Source organism: Dendropsophus ebraccatus, chromosome 1, assembly GCF_027789765.1.
Source record: "Dendropsophus ebraccatus isolate aDenEbr1 chromosome 1, aDenEbr1.pat, whole genome shotgun sequence".
Lineage (NCBI taxonomy): Eukaryota > Metazoa > Chordata > Amphibia > Anura > Hylidae > Dendropsophus > Dendropsophus ebraccatus.
Genome location: NC_091454.1, coordinates 205,413,080 through 205,435,015, shown reverse-complemented (window position 1 = coordinate 205,435,015; position 21,936 = coordinate 205,413,080). Strand labels below are relative to the sequence as shown.

At 44.8% G+C, this 21,936-nt stretch overlaps 1 protein-coding gene across 4 annotated transcripts in view; it reads left to right on the top strand.

Moving 5' to 3' along the window:
- Positions 1–20,896, top strand: part of BRD4 (bromodomain containing 4) — a 42,453-nt gene extending 21,557 nt beyond the window's left edge. For 2 of the 4 annotated variants that reach the window (XM_069945491.1, XM_069945499.1), the window contains exons 3-21: positions 6,903–7,040; positions 8,400–8,535; positions 8,792–8,872; positions 9,223–9,455; positions 9,640–10,047; positions 10,316–10,444; positions 10,776–10,988; positions 11,079–11,272; positions 11,447–11,769; positions 14,163–14,273; positions 14,376–14,428; positions 14,510–14,804; positions 14,930–15,580; positions 15,690–15,799; positions 15,908–16,067; positions 17,638–17,765; positions 18,341–18,540; positions 19,853–20,078; positions 20,164–20,896. In XM_069945491.1, coding sequence (XP_069801592.1) covers positions 6,903–7,040; positions 8,400–8,535; positions 8,792–8,872; positions 9,223–9,455; positions 9,640–10,047; positions 10,316–10,444; positions 10,776–10,988; positions 11,079–11,272; positions 11,447–11,769; positions 14,163–14,273; positions 14,376–14,428; positions 14,510–14,804; positions 14,930–15,580; positions 15,690–15,799; positions 15,908–16,067; positions 17,638–17,765; positions 18,341–18,540; positions 19,853–20,078; positions 20,164–20,235 — 3,861 coding nt within the window. In that variant the 3' untranslated portion in view covers positions 20,236–20,896. The remainder of the gene's footprint in view (positions 1–6,902; positions 7,041–8,399; positions 8,536–8,791; positions 8,873–9,222; positions 9,456–9,639; positions 10,048–10,315; positions 10,445–10,775; positions 10,989–11,078; positions 11,273–11,446; positions 11,770–14,162; positions 14,274–14,375; positions 14,429–14,509; positions 14,805–14,929; positions 15,581–15,689; positions 15,800–15,907; positions 16,068–17,637; positions 17,766–18,340; positions 18,541–19,852; positions 20,079–20,163) is intronic. The other 2 variants (XM_069945507.1, XM_069945514.1) reach the window with 2 other exon arrangements.
- Positions 20,897–21,936: the final 1,040 nt, after the last annotated feature.

Below are 21,936 nucleotides of genomic sequence, written 5' to 3'. Positions count from 1 at the left end.
AGTAGGACCCTAATGCTGCGTTTACAGGAAGCGATAATTCGTCCAATCGATCGGTTAACGATTTTAACCCCTTAAGGACAGAGCCTGAAATGGCCTTAATGACAGAGACAAATTTTATGAATATGACCAGTGTCACTTTATTCATTAATAACTTCGGGATGCTTTTACCTATCCGGCTGATTCTGAGATTGTTTTCTCGTGACATATTGTACTTTACATTTCCGGTAAATTGGAGTCGATACTCATAACAAATCTTTATGAAAAAAAAACAAATGTGAAAAAATGCATTTTTCCAACTTTGAAACTTTTTTGCGTATACAAAAAGTGGTTATACCACATAAATTATATATTAAATAGCATTAGCAACATGTCTACTTTATGTTGGCGGCATTTATTAAACTATCTTTCATTTTTTTTAGACAATAGGAAGCTTAAAACATTAGCAGCAAATTTCCAAATTTTCAGTAAAATTTCAAAATCAGATATTTTTAGGGACCTGTTCAGGTTTAAAGTGTATTTGAGGGGCCTGTATGTTAGAAAGCCCCACAAAGCACCCCATTTCAGAAACAGCACCCCCCAAACTCTGCAAAAGCATATCCAGAAAGTTTTTTAACCCTTTAGGGGAGTCACAAATAAAAGCTAAGTGTGTAAGGAATTTGACATTTTTAATTTTCTGTGCAGAGATTTTATTGTAATCCAATATTTTTCATAATGATAAACCTATTACCAGAGAAATGCACCCCAATATTTATTGCTCCGTTTCTGCAGTTTATAGAAATACCCCATATGTGGCCCTATTGCGCTATTTGACGCAACCACAAGCCTCAGATATAAAGGAGCGCCTAGTGAATTTCAACGCCTCCGTTATATTTGGTCATTTTTGACTGTACCACTTCAGGTTGGCAGAGGCTCTGGGGTGCGAAAACCTAAAAAACACCCCTAAAGGGACACCATTTAGAAAACTACACCCCTCAAGGAATGTAACAAGGGGTGCGGTGAGCATCTGGACCCCACAGGTGCTTCACAGATTTTCCGAACAATATGGCGTGAAAAAAGAAAAATTTATTTTTTACACTAAAACGTTGTTCTAGCCTTCAATTTTTCATTTTCTTAAAGGGATAAGAGGCAAAAAAAAGACACAAAATGTGTAGCGCAGTTTCTCCCGAGTACGGAAATACCCCACATGTGGCGATAAAGTGCCAAGGGGGCGCAGGACGAGCCTCCAAAGGGAAGGAGCGCCAATTGGCTTTTGGAAGCTGAATTTCACTGAAAAGGATTTCAAGGGCCATGTCGCATTTACAGAGCCCTCGTGCTGCCAAGACACTGGAAACCCCCCACAAGTGACCCCATTCTGGAAACTACACCCCTCAAGGAATCTAACAAGGGGGGCAGTGAGCATATGGACCCCACTGGTGACGGGCACAAATGTGGAACAATGTGACGTAAAAGTAAAAAATTTCATTTTTTCACTTTCATGGCACAAATGTGCCCGTCATCAAGGGGTCCATATCCTCATTGCACCCCTTGTTAGATTCCCTGAGGGGTGCAGTTTCCACAATGGGGTCACTTGTGGGGGGTTTCCAGTGTTTTGGCAGCACGAGGGCTCTGTAAATGCGACATGGCGTTCATCATCCATTCTAGCCAAATCCAACCTCCAAAATCCAAATGGCGCTCCTTCCCTTGAGAGGCTTGCCCTGCGCCCACATGGCGCTTTATGTCCACATGTGGGGTATTTATGGACTCGGGGGAAATTGCTCTACACATTTTGTTTTTTTTCCCTCTTTTAACCCCTTGTGAAAATGATAAATTCAAGGCAAAACCAACATTATAGTGTAAAAAATGTAATATTTCATTTTCACGCCACATTGTTCCACATTTGTGCCCGTCACCAGTGGGGTCCATATGCTCACTACACCCCTTGTTACATTCCCTGAGGGGTGCAGTTTCCATAATGGGGTCACTTGTGGGGGGTTTCAACTGTCTTGGCAACATGGCCCCTCGAAATCCATTCCATCCAAATCCAGCCTTCAAAAACCAAATGGCGCTCCGTCCCTTCGGAGGCTTACCCTGCACCCGCATGGCGCTTTATGTCCACATGTGGGGTATTTCCGTACTCAGGGAAAATTGCGCTACACATTAAATGTTTTTTTTTTATCTTTTAACCCCTTGTGAAAATGAAAAAATCATGACAAGATTAATGATTTAGAGTAAAAATTTTACAAAAATTACACTAAATGTTGGTCTAGCCTTGATTTTTTTCCATTTCCACAAGGGGTTAAAAAAGAAAATGAACACAAAACGTGTAGGGTAGTTTCCCCTGAGTACGAAAATACCCCACATGTGGGCATAATGTGCCATATGGGCATAGGGCAAGCCACCAAAGGGACAGAGCGCCATTTAGAGGCTGGAATGGAGGATGGAGGCCATGTCGCAATTACAAAGCTCCTGTGCTGCCAGGACAGTAGAAACCCCCGACAAGTGACCCCATTCTGGAAACTACACCCCATAAGGAATCTAACAAGGGGTGCAGTGAGGATATGGACCCTACTGGTGACGGGCACTTACGTAGAACATGTGCCGAGAAAATAAAAAATACAATTTTTTTCATTTTCACGTCCCAAATGTGGCCGTCACCAGGGGGCCATATCCCCGCTGCCCCCTTGTTAGATTCCTTATGGGGTGTAGTTTCCAGAATGGGGTCACTTGTGGGGGGTTTCTACTGTCCTGGCCGCACAGAGGCTTTGTAATTGCATCATGGCATCCTCTAATGGGAATGGTGGCCATACCTACTTAGCTGGGGAAAAGGGACAATTCTAATTTATTTGGGGGTATTAGGCCAATTATTAGTTTATAAGGTTGAAAATGACAGGTGTCCATCAAATTCAGCCTGTGTTGATCCAGAGGAAGGCAAAAACCCCTCGTGAGGCAGACGACAGTAGCCTCATCACAGGGGAAAAATTCCTTCCCGACTCCATAATGGCGATCAGAATAATCCCTGGATCAGGGTGACCCCTGAAATAGGAATAAGGGACAGAATTTAGAAAATGTAGAACCCTAATGACGTGTAGTACGCCTTGGAGCGATCCAGTATGCAGAGGCCGGGGGGGATCAGGACAGGTGTCACACTGGTAAATGGTGTCCTTCCTGATCCCCCTGTTACGCCACACTCTGCACTTCTTCTGGGGTCTCCTGTTTTCCAGTGTGGGGGACGTCACCTGGAAAATGTTGTCCTGGTGCGATATGGGGTCCTTTATATCCAGAAGCGCTGGGTCCGCTCCATGGCTGCTAAATATTAGGGCTCTATTACTACTTCTGATATGTTCGGATCGTGCCGCAAGCTACAGTAGCTCGGGCAGCGAGGGACCGGAAGAGGGGGTGCTGGTATAAACGTTATCCCCGTACAGGTGGTGGTAACCTTTATCCAGCAGTGGGAAGATCAGTTCCCGGACGATCTTCCCACTTGTTCCGAGGATGGGGGGGAGGGGGCATCTGGGGGCTGGATTCGGGTGTCCATTCCTACATACACTCTAAGGGTACGTGCACACTGCAGAATCGTGACCGATAACCCTTCGTGCATTCCGCAGTTGGCACCCGCCGGCGGACTGATGCAGGCGCACGTCTCCACACGTGTCATAGACTCCATTCTATGCATGGGCGGATTCCGCTCTTTGTCCAACGTGTTCATTCTTTGGACGGACGATGGAATCCGCCCATGCATAACATGGAGTCTATGACACTGGCGGAGACGCCCGCCCGCATTAGTCCGCCGGTGGGTGCCAGCTGCGGAATGCACAAAGGGTTATCCTTCGCCATTCCGCAGTATGCACGTACCCTAAATCTGTAAGTGTACCCTGAGGTACTCTCACAGAGTTTGGAGAATTTCACACCATACCGTCATCTCTTATTGGGACGGTACTGGCAGAAAAGACGTGTCTGGGGGGCAGCGTACGCTATGCTACCCCCAGACACGTCACTGGATGATGAGGATGAATGGAGGAAAGAAGGATCCCTCCCATTCATCCTCACTGGCTGTTTCGGTGTCTGAGGCAATAACGTATCCCTCTGACGCCGAAAACACCCTGGGGGCCATCTTTACACGGGGATTGGTATATGGGGTATGTAGTAGTGTAGTGTCAAACTTTATTCAATGTAGTGTGGTGTAATGTAGTGTTTTTTTTACAGTAAGTATAAAAAAAAAAAACCTACGCCAACAAAGGAGTTGCTGATAAATGCCACACTTATGTGCGGCACTTATAAGCAGACCGTGGCAGTAGAATATAGAAAAAAACACCCTACGCCAAAAAGGAGGAGTTGCTGATTAGCAGCGCACTTTCGTGCGATGCTGATCAACACTCAGCGGCGATAGGGTGCGGAAAATAGAAAAAAAAAATTTGAAAAAAAAAAAACAAACTTTTTCTACATTCTGAACATCCCTGTAGCTGCTAAGTGTATTACACATATCAGCCGCTAGAGGGCAGCAGAGCGCAAAATACGGAAAAAGCCGACGCTGGAGCCGAAAATAGCCGAGAGAAGCCGAACGTGACGTCACGGAGGAAGCCGAAGACCCGAACGAACATGAGGACACCGCGAACCCGGAAGACGCCGATCAGGAGCCCGGGACAGGTGAGTAATGTACAAATACCTGCTCTGGACCCCTCGGCTACCTAGCTGAGGGGTCCAGGGCAGGTATTTACTATTTTGTGGGACTCTGATCGCCGTGCCACCGGCCCGATCGCTGTGAACGGCCGGCCGGTACCGGACAGCCGTTCACGGCGATGGGGCCGGTGGCACGGTGACCACCATTACTTTTTACGGTAATGGCGGTCGGTGCCGCCCTCGGACAGCACCGACCGCCATTTTTTTCCAGGTCATCGGGTCACCGATGACCCGGAAAGGTTCCGATTGCCGCTATTGGCTGATCTGAATTGATCAGCCTATAGCGGCGATCGTAAGCACGGGGGGTGTTAACCACCCCCCGTGCTGTGAAGCTAAGATGGCCTGCTATGATTTATAGCAGGCCATCGTCCCCGATCGCTGTGTGCGAACACGCAGCGATTGGGGAAACATCGGGCATACGTATACGCCCGTTTGCATTAAAGCCCACCCTGCGGGGGCGTATAGGTACGCCCGATGTCATTAAGGGGTTAAATCAACAATTTGGTTTTTATAACAATCAGCATTTAGACGAATAAATCGTTAGAAAAATCGTTATTGCGATTTGTTTTTAAGATCGCTTAAGCCCATCTCACACACAGGGTAAATCTGTGAAAGACTGTTTACACGAAGCGATGTGCGAATTTTTAGCAAGCGACCAACAACGATTTGAGAACATGTTAAAAGGTCACAATGAACGATTTCTCGCTCATCGCTTGATCGTTCGCTGTGTTTACACAAGCCGATTATCGCTCTAATGCGATCGTTATTGCGAAAATTCGAACAATCATTCCATGTAAACGCAGCATAAGGCAGGGTCATTAATAAAATTAGATTAACCCATTGATGACCACAGTGCGTCTGTAGTCAGCAGGGCAGAAATAGCCCACCACTGTTCTCTTGTGCCCTATATCATGAGAGCTCAGTCATTGCATGCCTGCTGTATACCTGCAACCAGGACCTCCTATCCTTGTATTTTAACCTATTAGATGCCTCAGTCTCAGTATTACCAGTGGTCCTGCATGTGTGCTGCTGCGACACTTCACCTCTGTTGTGATTGGCAGGCGGCTTAGCCATTGTAGCGTCACCAGCTATGTATCCGTCTCACGGACAGGGGATAACTTTAATCTTGGAATATACCCTTTAAGCTATAGGAGAAACTTGGATCTTGCTCCCGCTCCCTTTCAGTTTGTTTTACCAGGATTTACAAGAAATCTTGGCAAATAATTGGAGTCTGGCAACAAATGGTAAATTTGTTAATCATTGTCCTCTAACAGTGATCTCACCTCCACGCTGGATTTTTCCTGAAATGGCATTTGCAAAGTCCAATGTATTTTATAGTGTTGCTTCAAGCAACGGAAAATTTGCATTGAATGTATAGCGGTGGTCCATGTTGCTGTCGGGGCATGCTGGGAGTTGTAGTTTTTCAACAGCTAGAGCTTGAGGAGCACCGGTGTGGGAAGTATTACTGTATTTTCTTATTTATAAGGCGCACTTTTTAACAAGATATCTTGCTAAAAGTGCCTGCGTCTTATATTGCAGGGACACTATCAGACCACCCTGACTGCTTCCCTAATGTTCTCGCAAATTGCTGATTCAGCATCCAATGCTGGGCGAACTGTGCAATGACTGATAGCTGCACAGTCCTCTCCCTTCTGCCGCCCACTGCGATTTGTTATTGTGAAAATTCGAACAATAATCGTTCTGTGTAAACGCAGCATTAGGGTCCTATTACACAGAGCGATTTTTAACGATAAACGATCGCGAATGAGATTGTTTATCGTTAACCTGGAATCGTTCACCATATTACACAGAATGATAATCGTTAGTTATGAACGTTATTGCGATTGTTATCCCAGGAAAACCATGAACAATGTGCAATTACACTGAACGATTAGTGAAAAAATGTGGAACTTGAGCGAACGAATGTGGAATTACAGCGAACGATTAATGATAATTTTAGGTTCAGACCTAAATCAATGGCATATGACCGATATGAACCCCCCCACCCCGATTGTTGCCTGAAATTACACAGAACGATTATCGTTTACATTCGAACGATTTAACGATTTTTGGCATGATAATCGTCCCGTCTAATAGGGCCCTTAGACCATCAGGAAAGTTTAATTTGTCTGAAATATTCCTCCCCTTTCCTGATTTCAATTGGCTAAACCAGGGTTGCCTTTTGTATAGTGAAAAATACTGTAGTTGCTACAAGAAATGATGATTTTTCTTTTTCTTTTCCATAGGATTACTATAAAATTATCAAGATCCCAATGGACATGGGCACCATTAGGAAACGTTTGGAAAACTATTATTACGTCAACGCCCAGGAATGTATCCAGGATTTTAATACAATGTTTACAAACTGCTACATCTATAACAAGGTATGTCTGACTATACCTATTCCTTGTATATGGGTGCATGTCAGCTGTCTAGATTACTGAGCACTATTAGCATACCCCTCTCTTGCCCACTCCATTCAGTGGCTTGAACCCAGACCGTTGAGCTGTGCATGGGGATTACTCCAAAGAAAGGGAAAAGAAGTCTCCCATCAGCGCTGTGCTCTGCTATATTGTAGGCAGCTGTTATAGGGGATGGAATGGCAGTCGCTCATGCACACCGCCCCTGCGTTCTGATGGGAAATGTAGCTCCCTGTTGTCAAGAACAAATTCCAAGTGTGTATACCAGGGATGGGGAACCTTGGCTCTCCAGCTGTTGCAAAACTACAACTCCCATCATGCCTGGACAGCTAAAGCTATATAATATAATATAAAGAGGCAAAAAATAAATAGATGAACCCAGCCCAAGAATGAATGTAAGTTAGGTTGGTATTGCCGGTTTCTATATCGGTCTCTGCACCCAGTTGAGTGCAAAATCTAGTTCTTTACGTCTACATACACATATATGAAGGTATACGATTGTGGATTTTGGAATCTAGGAGGAACCTTGGGGGAGAACATACAGTGTTGTATACTGGAGTGGGGGGGGGGGGGGGCAATTATATATATTATAATATAATATTTCTCAGAATGCAGTGCACTCACAGAAAAAGATGTAATGGAGTGCCCGCAATGGGGACTGGAACCACGTCCCCTCTTTAAACACAAAAAGGACTTTGCGGCACCTCCGTATGGTGAAAAAACTGTGGTATTTTTATTTCAATTTTTTTTTTTTAAGCCAGTGCTGCAGTGTATGTATGTGTGTGTGTGTGTGTATAATATATGTATATATGTGTGTGTGTGTGTGTAATATATATATATATATATATATATATATATATATATATATATATATATATATATATATATATATATATATATATATATATATATAATGTATAATGTATGTGTGTGTGTATATATATATATATATGTGAAGAAATGGGTTGAAGACAGCATCAATCTCAGATTAAGATTAGAACTTTATTGTGCCAGTTCGCATATGCGAACTGGCACAATAAAGTTCTAATCTTAATCTGAGATTGATGCTGTCTTCAACCCATTTCTTCACTTATCTATGGAGGTGTTAAGCCGGACCTCGTGAGGACTGTGCATCTGGCAAGTGTTTTCCGCTGACCCAACCCTGGTGTTTGATGTATGTATAATATATATATATATATATATATATATATATATATATATATATATATATATATTATATGTGTGTGTGTATATATATTTATAATATATATTTTGTAGGTAGACTGGTTATAAAGTTTTTGTTTTTTTGTCTTTTTTTTTTAGCCTGGAGATGATATAGTTTTGATGGCTGAAGCCCTGGAGAAACTGTTCTTGCAGAAAATCTCTGAGATGCCCCAGGATGAGACAGAGTTGCCAATTGTTCAGAGCAAAGGACGTGGTCGTGGGAGGAGGGAACCAGGTAGGTGACATGGAAGCAGCTGGATCTTCTTGACGTGAAGGGAGATGATCTGTGGGAAAGCTTTACTTTACAAGGCTGGTTACACAGTGTGGTATATATTGGCTTGCTGGCATACAGTGCAGGTCACTGAGCTTTTGAGAACTTTCAGTGCAGCAAAAATCATTTTTACCAACTTTGCTGCGTGAGACGACCCCTTAATTATTTAATGTAAGAATAAGTGACACACAGATGTTTAAGTGTCTACTGTCTCTTCAAGATGCATCAGTCACCCCAATGAGAACCCGGGTCCCTTCAATAAACCAAGGAGACAAGCCCATCGTCAAACCTCCAGTCACGCGTAAGTTGACCTGAATTGGTTTTCCTCTTGATAATAATGATTTAGCTTTATTTGTTATACACAAAAGGGGAGATTTATCAAAAATGGTGTAAAGTGAAACTGGCTCAGTTGCCCCTAGCTACCAATCAGATTCCACCTTTCATTTTCCAATGAGTCTGTGAGGAATGAAAGGTGGAATCTGATTGGTTGTTAGGGGCAACTGAGCCAGTTTCACTTTACACCATGTTTGATAAATCTCCCCCTTTAAAATGTATAGTTTTATTTAAAAAAAAAAAGTAGAAAAAAAAAAATATATATATAGACTGATTTTTATTTTTTTGCACCTCCTTAACCACTTGTTCTTTCCTCAGCTGTCTCTAAGCCTGCAACCCCTACTACTCCTGTGACCCAGGCACCTACCCCTCCGCAGACCCGTACCCCACCTGCCCGCACCCCTACCATCACGCCAGCCCCCCTTACGTTTTCACCTACCGTCACTCAGGACATGGTAGTGCCCACAACAATACCTGCTGCTCCACAGCCTGTACAGAGTCATACACCCATCATCCCGACTGCAACCCAGCCCGTAAAGGTGAGAAGAACGGTGAGTTCATTTAGGACCGACTATGAAGACTGGTTATTTGTAGCATAGCGTTCATTACAGAAAACACTTAGAATAAATAAGATGATTTTGTATATTTTAGTATTTGTCTAGCTTGCTAAAGCTTTGCTTATATATGAACAGGATTCGTTCTGCTACTGACAGATGGTTTTATTTTCTACTCTAGAAAGGGGTTAAAAGGAAAGCTGATACGACGACTCCTACCGCCCACGATCCGATTCATGAATCTTCTCCGCTTCCTAGTGACTCTAAGCCACCTAGGCCTACTCCGCGACGGGAGAGCGGTCGCCAGGCTCGGCCAGCAAAGAAGACTGAGGTGCCTGACTCCCAGCTTCCTGCGCCGCCTCCTGTGCTACACCCTGCTGTAGTTCCAGCCTCTATCCCAGCAAATAGCAGCAGCAGCACCAAGCTCACCGAGCAACTACGCTATTGTGCCGGAATTGTCCGGGAAATGTTTGCAAAGAAACATACTGCCTATGCTTGGCCATTTTATAAACCAGTGGATGTGGAGGCTCTCGGGCTGCATGACTACTGCGATATTATCAAGCATCCCATGGACCTGAGTACCATCAAGGTGCGGGAAGATCCCTGTGTACATACAGACCATCAGTGTTCATAGCTTGTCCTCAGTGTCACAGTGGAATTGAATTGTAGCTCTTTTATGGAAACTGAGGAATCTCTTAATAGCCTTACACTGTACTAAACAACAATAGCTTCACGTGAGAATTACCATTATGTGCATAACACGTAACAAATGTCAATCTGATCCATAGGCCATCTATGTGCCCGCTCCTTTTTGTACAGTGTTTGTGACCGGCTGCTATTTCTCTGGTTGTCTCCAGGTGAAGCTGGATAATGTGGAGTACCGAGACGCCCAGGAGTTTGCTTCTGATGTGCGGCTAATGTTTTCTAACTGTTACAAGTATAATCCGCCAGACCATGAGGTGGTGGCCATGGCCCGAAAACTGCAGGTAAATAGGGGAAGATGATCAGCAATCTTCTCCCAAGGAGGTTCCATAGTTAAGAACACAGTTGTCAAACTCGCGACCCTCCAGCTGTTAAAAAATTACAATTGCCATCATGACTGGAAAGCTAAAGCTTTGGCCGTCCAAGCACGATGGGAATTGTAGTTTTGCAACAGTAGGGGGGCTGCAGTTTGATATCCCTAGCTTAGGAGTTATTTTTGTATGATGGAAGCTGGGAGGCTTTTGAGGTAAAGTGTAAGAATGGAGGAGGAAGATGAATTTAAATAGGTGCTATAGAAGATGCATTGTATTTGAGTATGCTTGTTTTTCCTCTAAGGATGTGTTTGAAATGCGATTTGCGAAGATGCCAGATGAGCCTGAAGAAGCACCGGCCCCAGCACCCTCACAAAGTCCAGGCCCACCTGCACCCTCCATCAAAGGTCCTTCTCATATTTCTAGCGATAGTAGCAGCGACAGCTCTTCTGATAGCGAAAGTAGCTCTGATAGCGAAGAGGAGAGAGCACAGAGGTTAGCGGAGCTTCAAGAGCAGGTGAGGATGGAAATGATGTCTTGGCGTCTTCTGTTTTCTAAAAATTAAAAAAATTGGTTACTGGATTTAACACGTGGATCCTTCTTTTAGTTGAAAGCTGTACACGAGCAGTTAGCGGCCCTCTCTCAGCCACAGCCAAACAAACCAAAGAAAAAGGAGCGGGAGAAGCGGAAGGAAAAGCACAAAAGAAAAGAGGAAGTTGAGGAGCCGCGGAAGAACAGAGTCCGCGAGCCTCCAGCTAAGAAACCCAAGAAAAGTGTTCAAGGGCCCGTGGGGACACCAAGGTACGTTAGAACCCCAGTTAATCAGGCCATAGTTCAATCAATAATAGTAATGTTCAGTGTGTCGACACTAAGCAAAAACAAAATTGTTAGTTGTTCCTGGCATAGGCTTATTTTCTAGGATTTTAATATAGAATCAGTTTCTAATGTTTTGCCTGTCCCTTTTTATCTTACCAGCATAAAAAAAGAAGTGCCCCTACCAGTGTCACGCCCACCTCGTCCTGCACCCCCACCGGCTCCCTGCGAATCTTCAGAAGAGGAAACTCAAAGATGTCGACCTATGTCTTATGAAGAAAAGCGTCAGCTGAGCCTGGACATCAATAAACTGCCAGGGGAGAAGCTTGGTCGTGTAGTACACATTATCCAATCCAGGGAGCCATCCCTTAAAAACTCTAACCCAGATGAGATTGAAATAGACTTTGAGACCCTCAAACCGTCCACTCTGAGAGAGCTGGAGAGATACGTCACCTCTTGCCTGAGAAAAAAGCGGAAGCCTCAAGGTGAGGTCATCTGTGACGCCAGTAGGGAAGCAGGAGCATCCTGGGGAAAATATATCTTTTTAAATATGGCGTTCACTGTGAGGGATAAACAAACTTTACACAATACAGTTTTTAAAAATTTGGACATCTCTAAGTTTTATTTTACATTTTATTTAAATTTTGTTCTCTTACTGTCCATGGCAGCTGTGACTACCATTTGGTACCGTACATTGGTACCCAACATCTAACTGCCTAGATGCCAGGGTCACTATTGACTGTGGGGCTTAGGGGGCTAAATGCATCAGTTATCTCCGATGCCAGCGGTGGCTGTCTGCTGCAGATGAAAGCTAAATATGGAGCAAGCTCCTCCAGCTCGATACGTCCTTGCCGGACATTTGACTTGCACGTATGTTAAAGCGTTTAACGAATACCTCCAAAAAAGCTTTTGATATTTCAGAGACATATGGAAAGTTCAGACCCTGACTGATCAGTAGAACAAGCAGGAGGACGACACTGCTGCTGCATGCTCTTCTCCCCGCTCTGTGTCTGCGACCCAGAGAGACCCTATAGACTTTATAGACTTACATTGTAAGGGCTCATGCACACTGAGCAAAAGGCGAGAAATTTCTACTTGAAATTCCTCTTCTATTCTGCTCCGAGCAGAATAGGAGCTGAATTTTAGCTAAATTCGAGCAGATTCTGCCAAAAGAAGTGACATGTTAAAGGGGTTATCCAGCGCTACAAAAACATGGCCACTTTCCCCCTACTGTTGTCTCCAGTTTGGGTGGGGTTTTGAAACTCAGTTCCATTGAAGTAAATGGAGCTTAATTGCAAACCACACCTGAACTGGAGACAACAGTAGGGGGAAAAGTGGCCATGTTTTTGTAGTGCTGGATAACCCCTTTAATACTTTTCGTCGGAAAGCAGATCTGCTACAGAAAATTCTGCTTTGAAATTCTGCAGTGTGAACAACAGAGCGGAAATCCCATTGAACACAATGAGACGTTGCCCTGTGCATTTTTTTTTACGGCAGGAATTTCAAGCAGAATTTAAGAGCGGATTCCACTTACAATTCCTCGCCTTTTGCTCAGTGTGCATGAGCCCCTAGGGTATGTTAAAGGCTCATGCACACTGAGCAAAAGATGAGGAATTGAAGAGGAAAGATTTCTGCTTGAAATTCCTGCTCTGGCAGAATAGGAGCAGAATAGAAGCTGAATTTGAGCAGATTTCAAGTGGAATTCAAGCAGAATTCAAGCCCCGTTGACTTCTATAGGATTCCTCTAGCAGAATCCGCCCAAACAAGTGACATGTCAAGAATTTCAAGCAGAATTTAAGAGCGGATTCCTCTTCAATTACTCATCTTTTGCTCAGTGTGCATGAGGCCTAACACTGAGGAAAAGGCGAGGAATTGAAGAGGAATCCACTCCTATTTCAGCTTGAAATTCCTCCCGTAAAACATGAACAGAGCAATGTCCCAAGTGTTCAATAGGATTTCCTTTCTGTTCACAGTGCAGAATTTCCTAGCAGAATTTTCTTTGGGCCTATTCTACTAGGGGAATCCTATAGAAGTCAACGGGGGAGTGAATTTTGCTCAAATTCTGTTCTGCCTGAGCTGAATAGGTGAGGAATTTTAAGCAGAAAACTTTCCTCTACAATTCTTCGAGAATTCCTCAGTGTGAACAAACCCTTTGTCCTTCTAAGTTACTTAAAGGGGTAGTGCGACGCTAAAAAATTATTCACAGAATAACACACATTACAAAGTTGTACAACTTTGTAATGTATGTTATATCTGTGAATGCCCCCCTTCCCCGTGTCCCCCCACCCCCGCCCGTGTACCCGGAAGTGTGTGGTGACGTTTGGCACAAGATGGCGGACGGCCTTGACGCAGATCAGGTAATGTATAATGCAGCACACACTTCCGGGTACACGGGGGGGGGGGGGGGGGCACGGGAAGGGGGCGATTCACAGACATAACATACATTACAAAGTTGTATAACTTTGTAATGTGTGTTATTCTTTGAATAAATTTTTAGCGCCGAACTACCCCCTTTAACACAGCCGAAAATAAGTACAGACTTCTCCCGGCTCTTCTCAAACTCAGAACTAGCAAAACTTTTCATGTGTCTCTGACATATTCAAAGTTTATTTATTTTTATTTTTTTATCGCGCCCATTTTAAGCCCTTTCATGTATAATTTTTTAAAACTGATTTCTTACCAAACTGCTGCTAATGAATTTGTGTTTGATCCCTTCTCTGACTTCAGAGCCTTCGGATGCTGCCAGCAAACTCCTATAATGTGTGGGTCCGTTGTTGGTTGTGTATATTGAGAATTTTATTTAGAGATGATTTGCGGTGTGATGAAGTTGTGGTGTGTGCCTATTACTCTTCCCTGAAGCGTTCCTTGTCTTTCACAGATAAAATTGAGGCTCCCACCTCTGGCTCCGGTAAAGGGAAAGGCTTCTCTTCTTCAGAATCAGAAAGCTCCAGCGAGTCCAGCACTTCGGATAGTGAAGAATCTGACCCAGGTTAGAATGCATAGAAACCTGTGTTGGGGCAATAAGTTTAGTGTTTGCGGGCATTCTGCCAGTGAGACCTGATAAATGAAGCAATTTCTTGTGTCTATACAGAAATGGCCCCAAAACAGAAGAAAAAGAGCCACTCAGGGAGAGAGTCCAGAAAGGTAACCATTACTGTAGGCCCCAGTAGACGTAACTGAGCACAAAATGTCATTTCTGTCACTAATTCTTTTTAATCTTTACAGAACCATCACCAGTCCCATCCTCCTCAACAGTCTCTGGTTCCACCTCCCAATGCCATGAAACCCCCCTCCCCCAATCCTCCACCTTCGTATGTCCCTCCTCCCAGCTTGGACTCTTCCCATCCATCCCTTCACCATCCTCTCCATCCCGCTAGTGTGTTTGAAGCAGTTTCTGCCCACTATGTACAGGCAGGGCTGCACATCCCGACACCTGATCTTCCAGCACATCTAACAGGTGGTCAGCCAGAACGCGTTTCTCCGCCTCATCTCAACCAACACGCTCTTGTTAGTCCTCCAGGTAAGCTGAAATTCTTCTTAACTTTTGCGTTGACTTGCCTGCTGCTTATATATTTTACCAATAGTAAAATGCATAACATGTACACTAATTTATCATATTTATTTATTTATTTTTTTTTTTTACAGCTCTACACAACGCCATGCCCCAGCAACCCTCTCGCCCCTCGAATCGTGCAGCCGCTCTCCCCCCAAAGCCTGTCCGACCACCATCTGCTTCACCACCTCCACCACAGTCGCATCACCAACCAGCCTCTCATTCCCACCATCACCACCCACAGCCCCCTCATGTCCTTTTAGAAGATGATCCACCATCTCCTCCTAGTGGCCTCCCTCCTTCCCCTCTTCAGCTTGGCCCTGCACAGATGGCCCTTTACCTGCAGCAACTACAGAAGTCGCAGCAACCTCCCACTCAATCCCCCCTCCAGCCACTTCTCACTTCTGTCAAAGTGCAAAGTCAAGCCCCTCTGACTGCTCCCCCCCAGTCAGTGCGTCATTTGCAGAACCTGCCTTACCCTTCTCCTTCCTCATCCTCTGTAAGCACTGCCCCCCAACCTCCTCCTCCATCCCATGTGCACCAGTTGCAAAACCCCCCTGCAGCTTCCCAACCTCAGCCGCCAGGGCAGGCGCCACCATCGTCCCAACAGCATCCAACTCTGCAAAGCCCTTTGGCTCCTCCACACCCTCAGCTTGTGCAACACCAGCAGGCCAAGCAACAGCAAGTGATCCAACACCATCACCCCTCACCACAGCAACAGAAACCAGAGCCGTACCCTGGAGGTGAGGAGAGCTGTGATATGCTAGCTAGTGAATCGAATCAAGGGGTGATGAGAGATGAAACAGGGGTCCTTATTGTAATCATGGGTTACCCATTCTCTTCTGTGTCTAGGTCACATGAGAGAGGCTCCATCACCTCTTCTCCTCCATTCACCTCAGGTGGCTCCATTTGCAAGCATGGCACACCCACCTTCACCGCAGGCTGTGCAGCCTAAGAAGCAGGTAAACCTCTTGCATTTCTGCTTTGTCTTTGTTTTTTGTTTTTTTTCCCCAGCAAATGTTAAGGTCATATATTTTCCCTCTGTTTAATCCTCTTGTTCCCTCCTCCAGGAAATGAGGGGATCATCAGTGTTGCAGCCTCAGCCGCTTGTGGTAAAAGAACAAAAGCGCCATTCACCCTCTCTGAGGCCTGAAGGTTTCTCCCCTGCCTTGAGGAGTGAATCCCACAAACTTCCAGAGTCCCTGAAAGGCTCCAGCCATGAACAGCCGCGTGAGTTGCCTATTTAAATTGTTGACCTGTTTAGGAGCACATGTGACATATGTATGCCGCCAGATTACAGGAGCAGACCTGGGGCTGACTGTCAGCCAGGGACCTGGAGGAAAACCTAGCTGCTCCCTTCACACACAACTGGGCATAATATGTATCACCACAACGAAACATGGAAGACTCAAACTATTTTAGTGTGAGCCTTTCCTGATTTTTATAAGAATTGACGATGAAGCAGATCAGATCTATAATAATAAAGCAATAATGAGCCCAATAAACTATAAGGGTTATCGCTCTAAAATTATTTATTTATATATATATATATATATATATATATAAAAATTTGGTACCGGTGCCACTGTCCTTTTTCTTTTTATAACCATGGCCCAATTCCCACGCACAGCGCTGATCTATTCATGGGCACTGTCCCAGTCTGAAGCCCTAGGGGGCGGCCCACCCGCCCCCAGTGTCAACAAATCCCTCCCCTCTGTGACGTGGTTCCATTGATTGTAATGGAGCTGTGTCACAGAGGGGAGATCATCACACTGGGGGGCGGGCGGGCCGGCCCCTAGTGCCTCAGACTGGGGCGGTTCCCGGGAATAGATCAGCGCTGTGCGCTGTAAGCAGGCCACCGGCATCCCTACGGTGGCACCAGTCTACTACATTGAAAAAAAAACTACAGCGATGTACCTGATGGTACATTTGCTTTAAGCATTAACGCGCACAAAGTTACTTTATTTAGGACCAAAAGCCACCTGGCTCCAGCACTGCCCCCTGCTTTCTGCCACTCTGGTCCCCCAGTGTCTGGCCACTTCCTGGTCTGAGGCTGAGCTTAGGACGTGGTGTAGCAGGCCCGCTCAGCCATTAAGTGGCTGTAGCAGTGTCCCGCCGGAGCAGTGTTATGGGGGCGGCAGTGATGGAACCGGGGCGGTAAGTGGATGTTATTTTGAAACAAAACAACAATCACTGAACTCAAGGAGAACAGTGAAAAAATCCAGTGAAGTACTCATTTAAGAGTCTCCAGTGATTGCCCCCTACAAAATTTGTATATGCAAAGAAGGGGTCTGTGGAGCCTCAGTTACGAGTGTCAAGACATGGGAATAGCCAGATATCCCTCTCGTCAAAGAAGGAAGCTCGTTGCCGAGGGGTGCCTCCTAGTGGGGAGAGCACCAAACCACCCTGATACGTAGTCCCTCAGGTCCTCAGGGTGGCCCCTACAAGTCGAAGTCTCTCTTTTGCGAGTGTTACAACATAAGACAAGGGTTACCAAGGCTAGGCATCCATCCACACACCGCTGTCTGTGGATGGATGCCTAGCCTTGATGTTGTTTTCAACCCACCCTTCCCTTTTTAAGAATATATGTCTAGCAGAAACGTGCTATTTAGGTATACTTAATTGCTAAACTTCAGACAAAACTCTTTTTTAAAAAAACAAAAACAAAACCTGTTTACCTTCCCCTTACATTTGCTTGTACCTGAGAGATGTAGAAGGGTGGGTGCAGAATATTTTCTAGTGTTTATTGGATGCTACTAGATCATAGATCTCAAGGACACATTGTTTGCCACCTCCTCAGGGCCAGAGATGAAACCCATTGACGGTAGCCGCCCTGTGCGACCTCCAGATCAGAACATCACCCCCCAAGTGGTGCCTGAGAAAGAGAAGCTAAAGCCGGAGCCTAAGACACCAGTGGCCCCCAAAAAGGTAATAGTTGCACAGTTTTAATAAAATTATTTCAGTCATTGGGCCCACAACACACAGCACGTCAGTTGCCCAAAATTTAGATATATATATGTCTTGTTTTTTTTTTTTTTTGGATCACGTCCCATGCCCCTGACTTTGCCATCATTGACCTCATTGCAGGTTCCATGTGATAGAACCCAGTTGTGATTTTGCAGTTTTTATTTAATTCTTATATACAGCCAATCACAAGTGCAACAAGGTCCCAGACAGATCACACAAGTACTTTGGTCACTCATCTAATCTTGCTGTGTAGCCATAGGCTAAAGCTAAGAAACCAGTAGGCCTAGCATGGCCTTATGTTACTGGAATATCCTGGAACATCTCCACACTTCAGTGAAATAATTCTAGAGTTACATGATCTTTCAGGGATCAGGACCAGTAATTTATTGCATTTTTTAGGTGCTGCCTGGACCGTCAGTATTTTATGATTTACTCTGACAGCAGTTATTATGTACGTTATGTAGTTATTACTGTGTCGCCAGCATCTATCCTCTTCATTTAGTAAAGTGTCCTGTATGTGACTCTTCTTTCTTCAGGATCTAAAAATGAAAAATATGGGCTCCTGGGCCAGTTTAGTGCATAAGCCTCAAGTCACCCCGACATCGGCTGGGAAGTCATCCAGTGATAGCTTTGAGCTTTTTAGACGTGCCGCACGGGAGAAGGAAGAGCGGGAAAAGGCCCTGAAACTGCAGGCAGAGCAAGCCGAGAGAATGCGGCGAGAGCAGGAGAGGATGAGGTAAGAGTCAGGTGTAGGGCGGGAGTACATCTGCTATCCCCAGTATTGGAGCTAACAAGATTGTCATAGTCCATTTAAAGCTATTGGGATTGTTTTCTTCTTTCTAACTGACTTTATATCCCCTTCACATATTAAAGTATTTTTCATTGGTGGAGCACCAACAAATTATTCTGTTGCAGGTGTAGTAGGTTGACAAGAATTCAGCATATTCCCTCCTTTCGCAAGAGTTGTTTTTTTTTTTTTTTTTTTTTTTTTTTAATTTAGATCCCCCCCCCCCCCCAGTACATTTCATTCCTCCTGCAGTTTACCCCTTGTTGTAAGCCCTCTTTGTAAGCAATCCTCCCTGCAGATAATCCCCCCCCCCCCCCCATTATTAGTAGACACCCTCCCCTGTAGGCAATTCCCGTGTAGATATCATACACAGAAAAAAAAGACACATACTTACCTGTCCCCTGACACTTCACTACTGTCACTTCTGTGCCTTGGAGCTGGCAGAGACAGTGGCCTGCAGAATGCTGCCTGCAGCCACAAGTGTCCTGCTGCTTAACCCCTTCTGTGCTGCAGCATGCAAATGTCACAAAGTATCTTACATGCTGCAACACAGAATGGGTTAAAGAGCAAATTGATGCTTCATCACTGATGACCTCCTGCACATACTGTTACTTAAGGGCAGTCTAATGCTGCGTTTACACGAAGCGATAATTCGCCCGATCGTTTAATGATTTAGAAGCAGCGATTTGGTTTTTATAACGATCAGCGTTTAGACGAATAAATCGTTAGAAAATTTGTAAGAAAAATCGTTATTGCGATCTTTTTTTAAGATGGCTTAAGCCCATCTTTCACATAGGGCGAATCTTTGAAAGAATGTTTACACGAAGCCATCTGCGAATTTTTAGTGAACGACCATTTGAGAACATGTTGAGAGATCAAATTGAACGATTTCTCGATCGTCGCTTGATCGTTTGCTGTGTTTACACGGAAAGATTATCGATCTAATGCGATTGTAATTGCAAAAATTTGAACGATAATCGTTCCGTCTAAATGCGGCATGAGAATGGAGGTTGGGGTTATCAGTTTAGGAGTGATGAAACATCACAAACATCTTGCTCCGTAACCCTTTTTTGTGTGCTAACCTGTAAGTGAACTTTGTGTCACATGCTGCAGCACATAAAGGGTTAGGCAGCAGGACAGGACATTTCTCCTTCATCGCATCCTCCTGATAGATGCTGTCTCATACATGTACCGGTCAGCAGTTTGTTTGTTTTTTTTTTAAAAAATATTTTGATTTACCTATGGATTTTATTTGGTTTAGATCACGGGAAGAAGACGACGCTCAGGAGCAAGCACGTAAAGTGCACGAAGAGGCTCGTAGGAGACAAGAGCAGCAACAGCAACAACAACAACAACAACAACAGCAGCAACAACATGTGCAAAATACTCTTCCCGCAGCTCCACCGCCTACACAAAGCTCTCAGCCGATCATGGATCAGAGAGAGATGGAAAGGAGGAGAGAACAGGAGAGAAGGCGGCGACAGGCGGTAAGCTCAGAGAATCTACCTTACAGTAAACATATGGCTTCAATTATTTTACTCTAGTACTAATGGCTTTCTCTCCTCCTTACAGATGGCCCCCTCTATAGACATGAATTTTCAGAGTGACCTGATGGAGATATTTGAACAGAACTTGTTCTCTTGAGACTTCAATCTTCGCACCGTCACCACCTCCACCACTTTCCTCCACTCAGCCCTGTCCCATGATTTCCACCTTTTTTTTGGGTTAATTTTTTTTTTATTTTTATTAAATGTCACTGAGGGGCAGAGGGGGGGGGGGGGGGTACACCGCCCTACAAGAGACTCTGATGTTTATTATGCCCCTCATGTATTTTTATCCCAGCCTTTGTACACGGAAACGTGGAGTCTCCAGAAGTGTTGATACGGAAGCGAGGTGACGTACGGCCTCAGTATGGATTATCGTGCAGTAAAAAAAAAAAATAACCTCCTGTTTTTCGTACCACCACCTTTCCCCCTTTTCCCCCCTTGTGGGCAGAGCAATTTGGAAGAGCACAGACTCTCTGGGGGGTAGCAGAGTTATCCCTCTATAACCCGCTTTCTGTGAGAAGCGGGCAAGGAGCGCTCTCTGCATTTAAATGAGGTTCACACGCAAGAGACAGGCGTTTGGGTACAGTGCAAAGTGTGCTTGTTTGTGTCGGGGCTAAGAGGGCTGCAGAACATTGCTCATTGTGTGCGCAAACAAATCGCTACAGCAAGTAGAGGTTACTGGTGTATATAATCCAAATGCCCTCGCAGCTCTTGGGGGGGGGGGGGGGGCCCATTTAGCCTTGTTTTATATATAATTACATCTACTCACCTTTCCACCATTGCACTTTGAGGTCATTCGGGTCCAGGGCAGAGATGCAGAGCAGCGTATAGACCGCGGATGTACGTGGCAATCATCTTACAATAAGCCGCGTAGGGTAATTTATATATTTGGCAGAGGTTTGGGAACTGGCGAGAGGATCGGTCATTCGATGTTCTTCACGTACGGCCGCAGGTTTCTGTGTCCTGTACCCGATACCACTCATTGTGTACATGTTGGCTGCATTTCATATACAGTGACGACCGCTCGATGATAGCCCATCTTTTTGTACACACATTTCTATGTGCCTGCAATGATTGTACTTTCTTTTTTTTTTTTTTTTTTTTTTTTTTTTTTTATAATATTGTATACATCTTATTTTCATGTCGTGTGTATGTGCGTGTGTATGTTTGTCCTCGTACACCCAAATTGCTCTTGAAACTCAGGTATTAATCCCCCTTTCTCTTAAGGATGTAGAAACTGCTCAGCATAAATACAGTAGAACGTTAAGCAAGCATAGTCTAATAGGTCCTATACATGGAAAACCCAGACTCCCATTCTGCACATCATTGCATTGTATATTGCTTTACATGTATACATGCGGGTGGGCTGTATACAGGCACACACATGTAGTTGCATGGTTTATACGTATTCTTATGACACCATTCTATGTATTTTAATAGCTCTCTGCTAGGGCTGACCATTACTTTGCATGGCTGCCTTCACCTACTGCTAAAACGTTTCCCCCGCCCTTCCCCCGTAGTCTACATTTTCTTGCCCAGCGGGTCTTCTCCCATCGCTGCTGCACATCCTGTACCAAGGGTAATGCTCTGCGAGTCCATCCCCCGACCGCGACGCAGCATTCTTGTATTCTCACAAGGATAGCGCGCCTCATGCGCGAGTGTCAGATCTACGAATGAACTTTCCGAATTGTGTACTAGATGATCTCCTCGGCCACGAGGCACTCTAGCAGTTACGTTATACACTGTAGCATCAATAGTCCCTGCAAAATTGTTCCTATGACCATGTTATGCTGTGAAA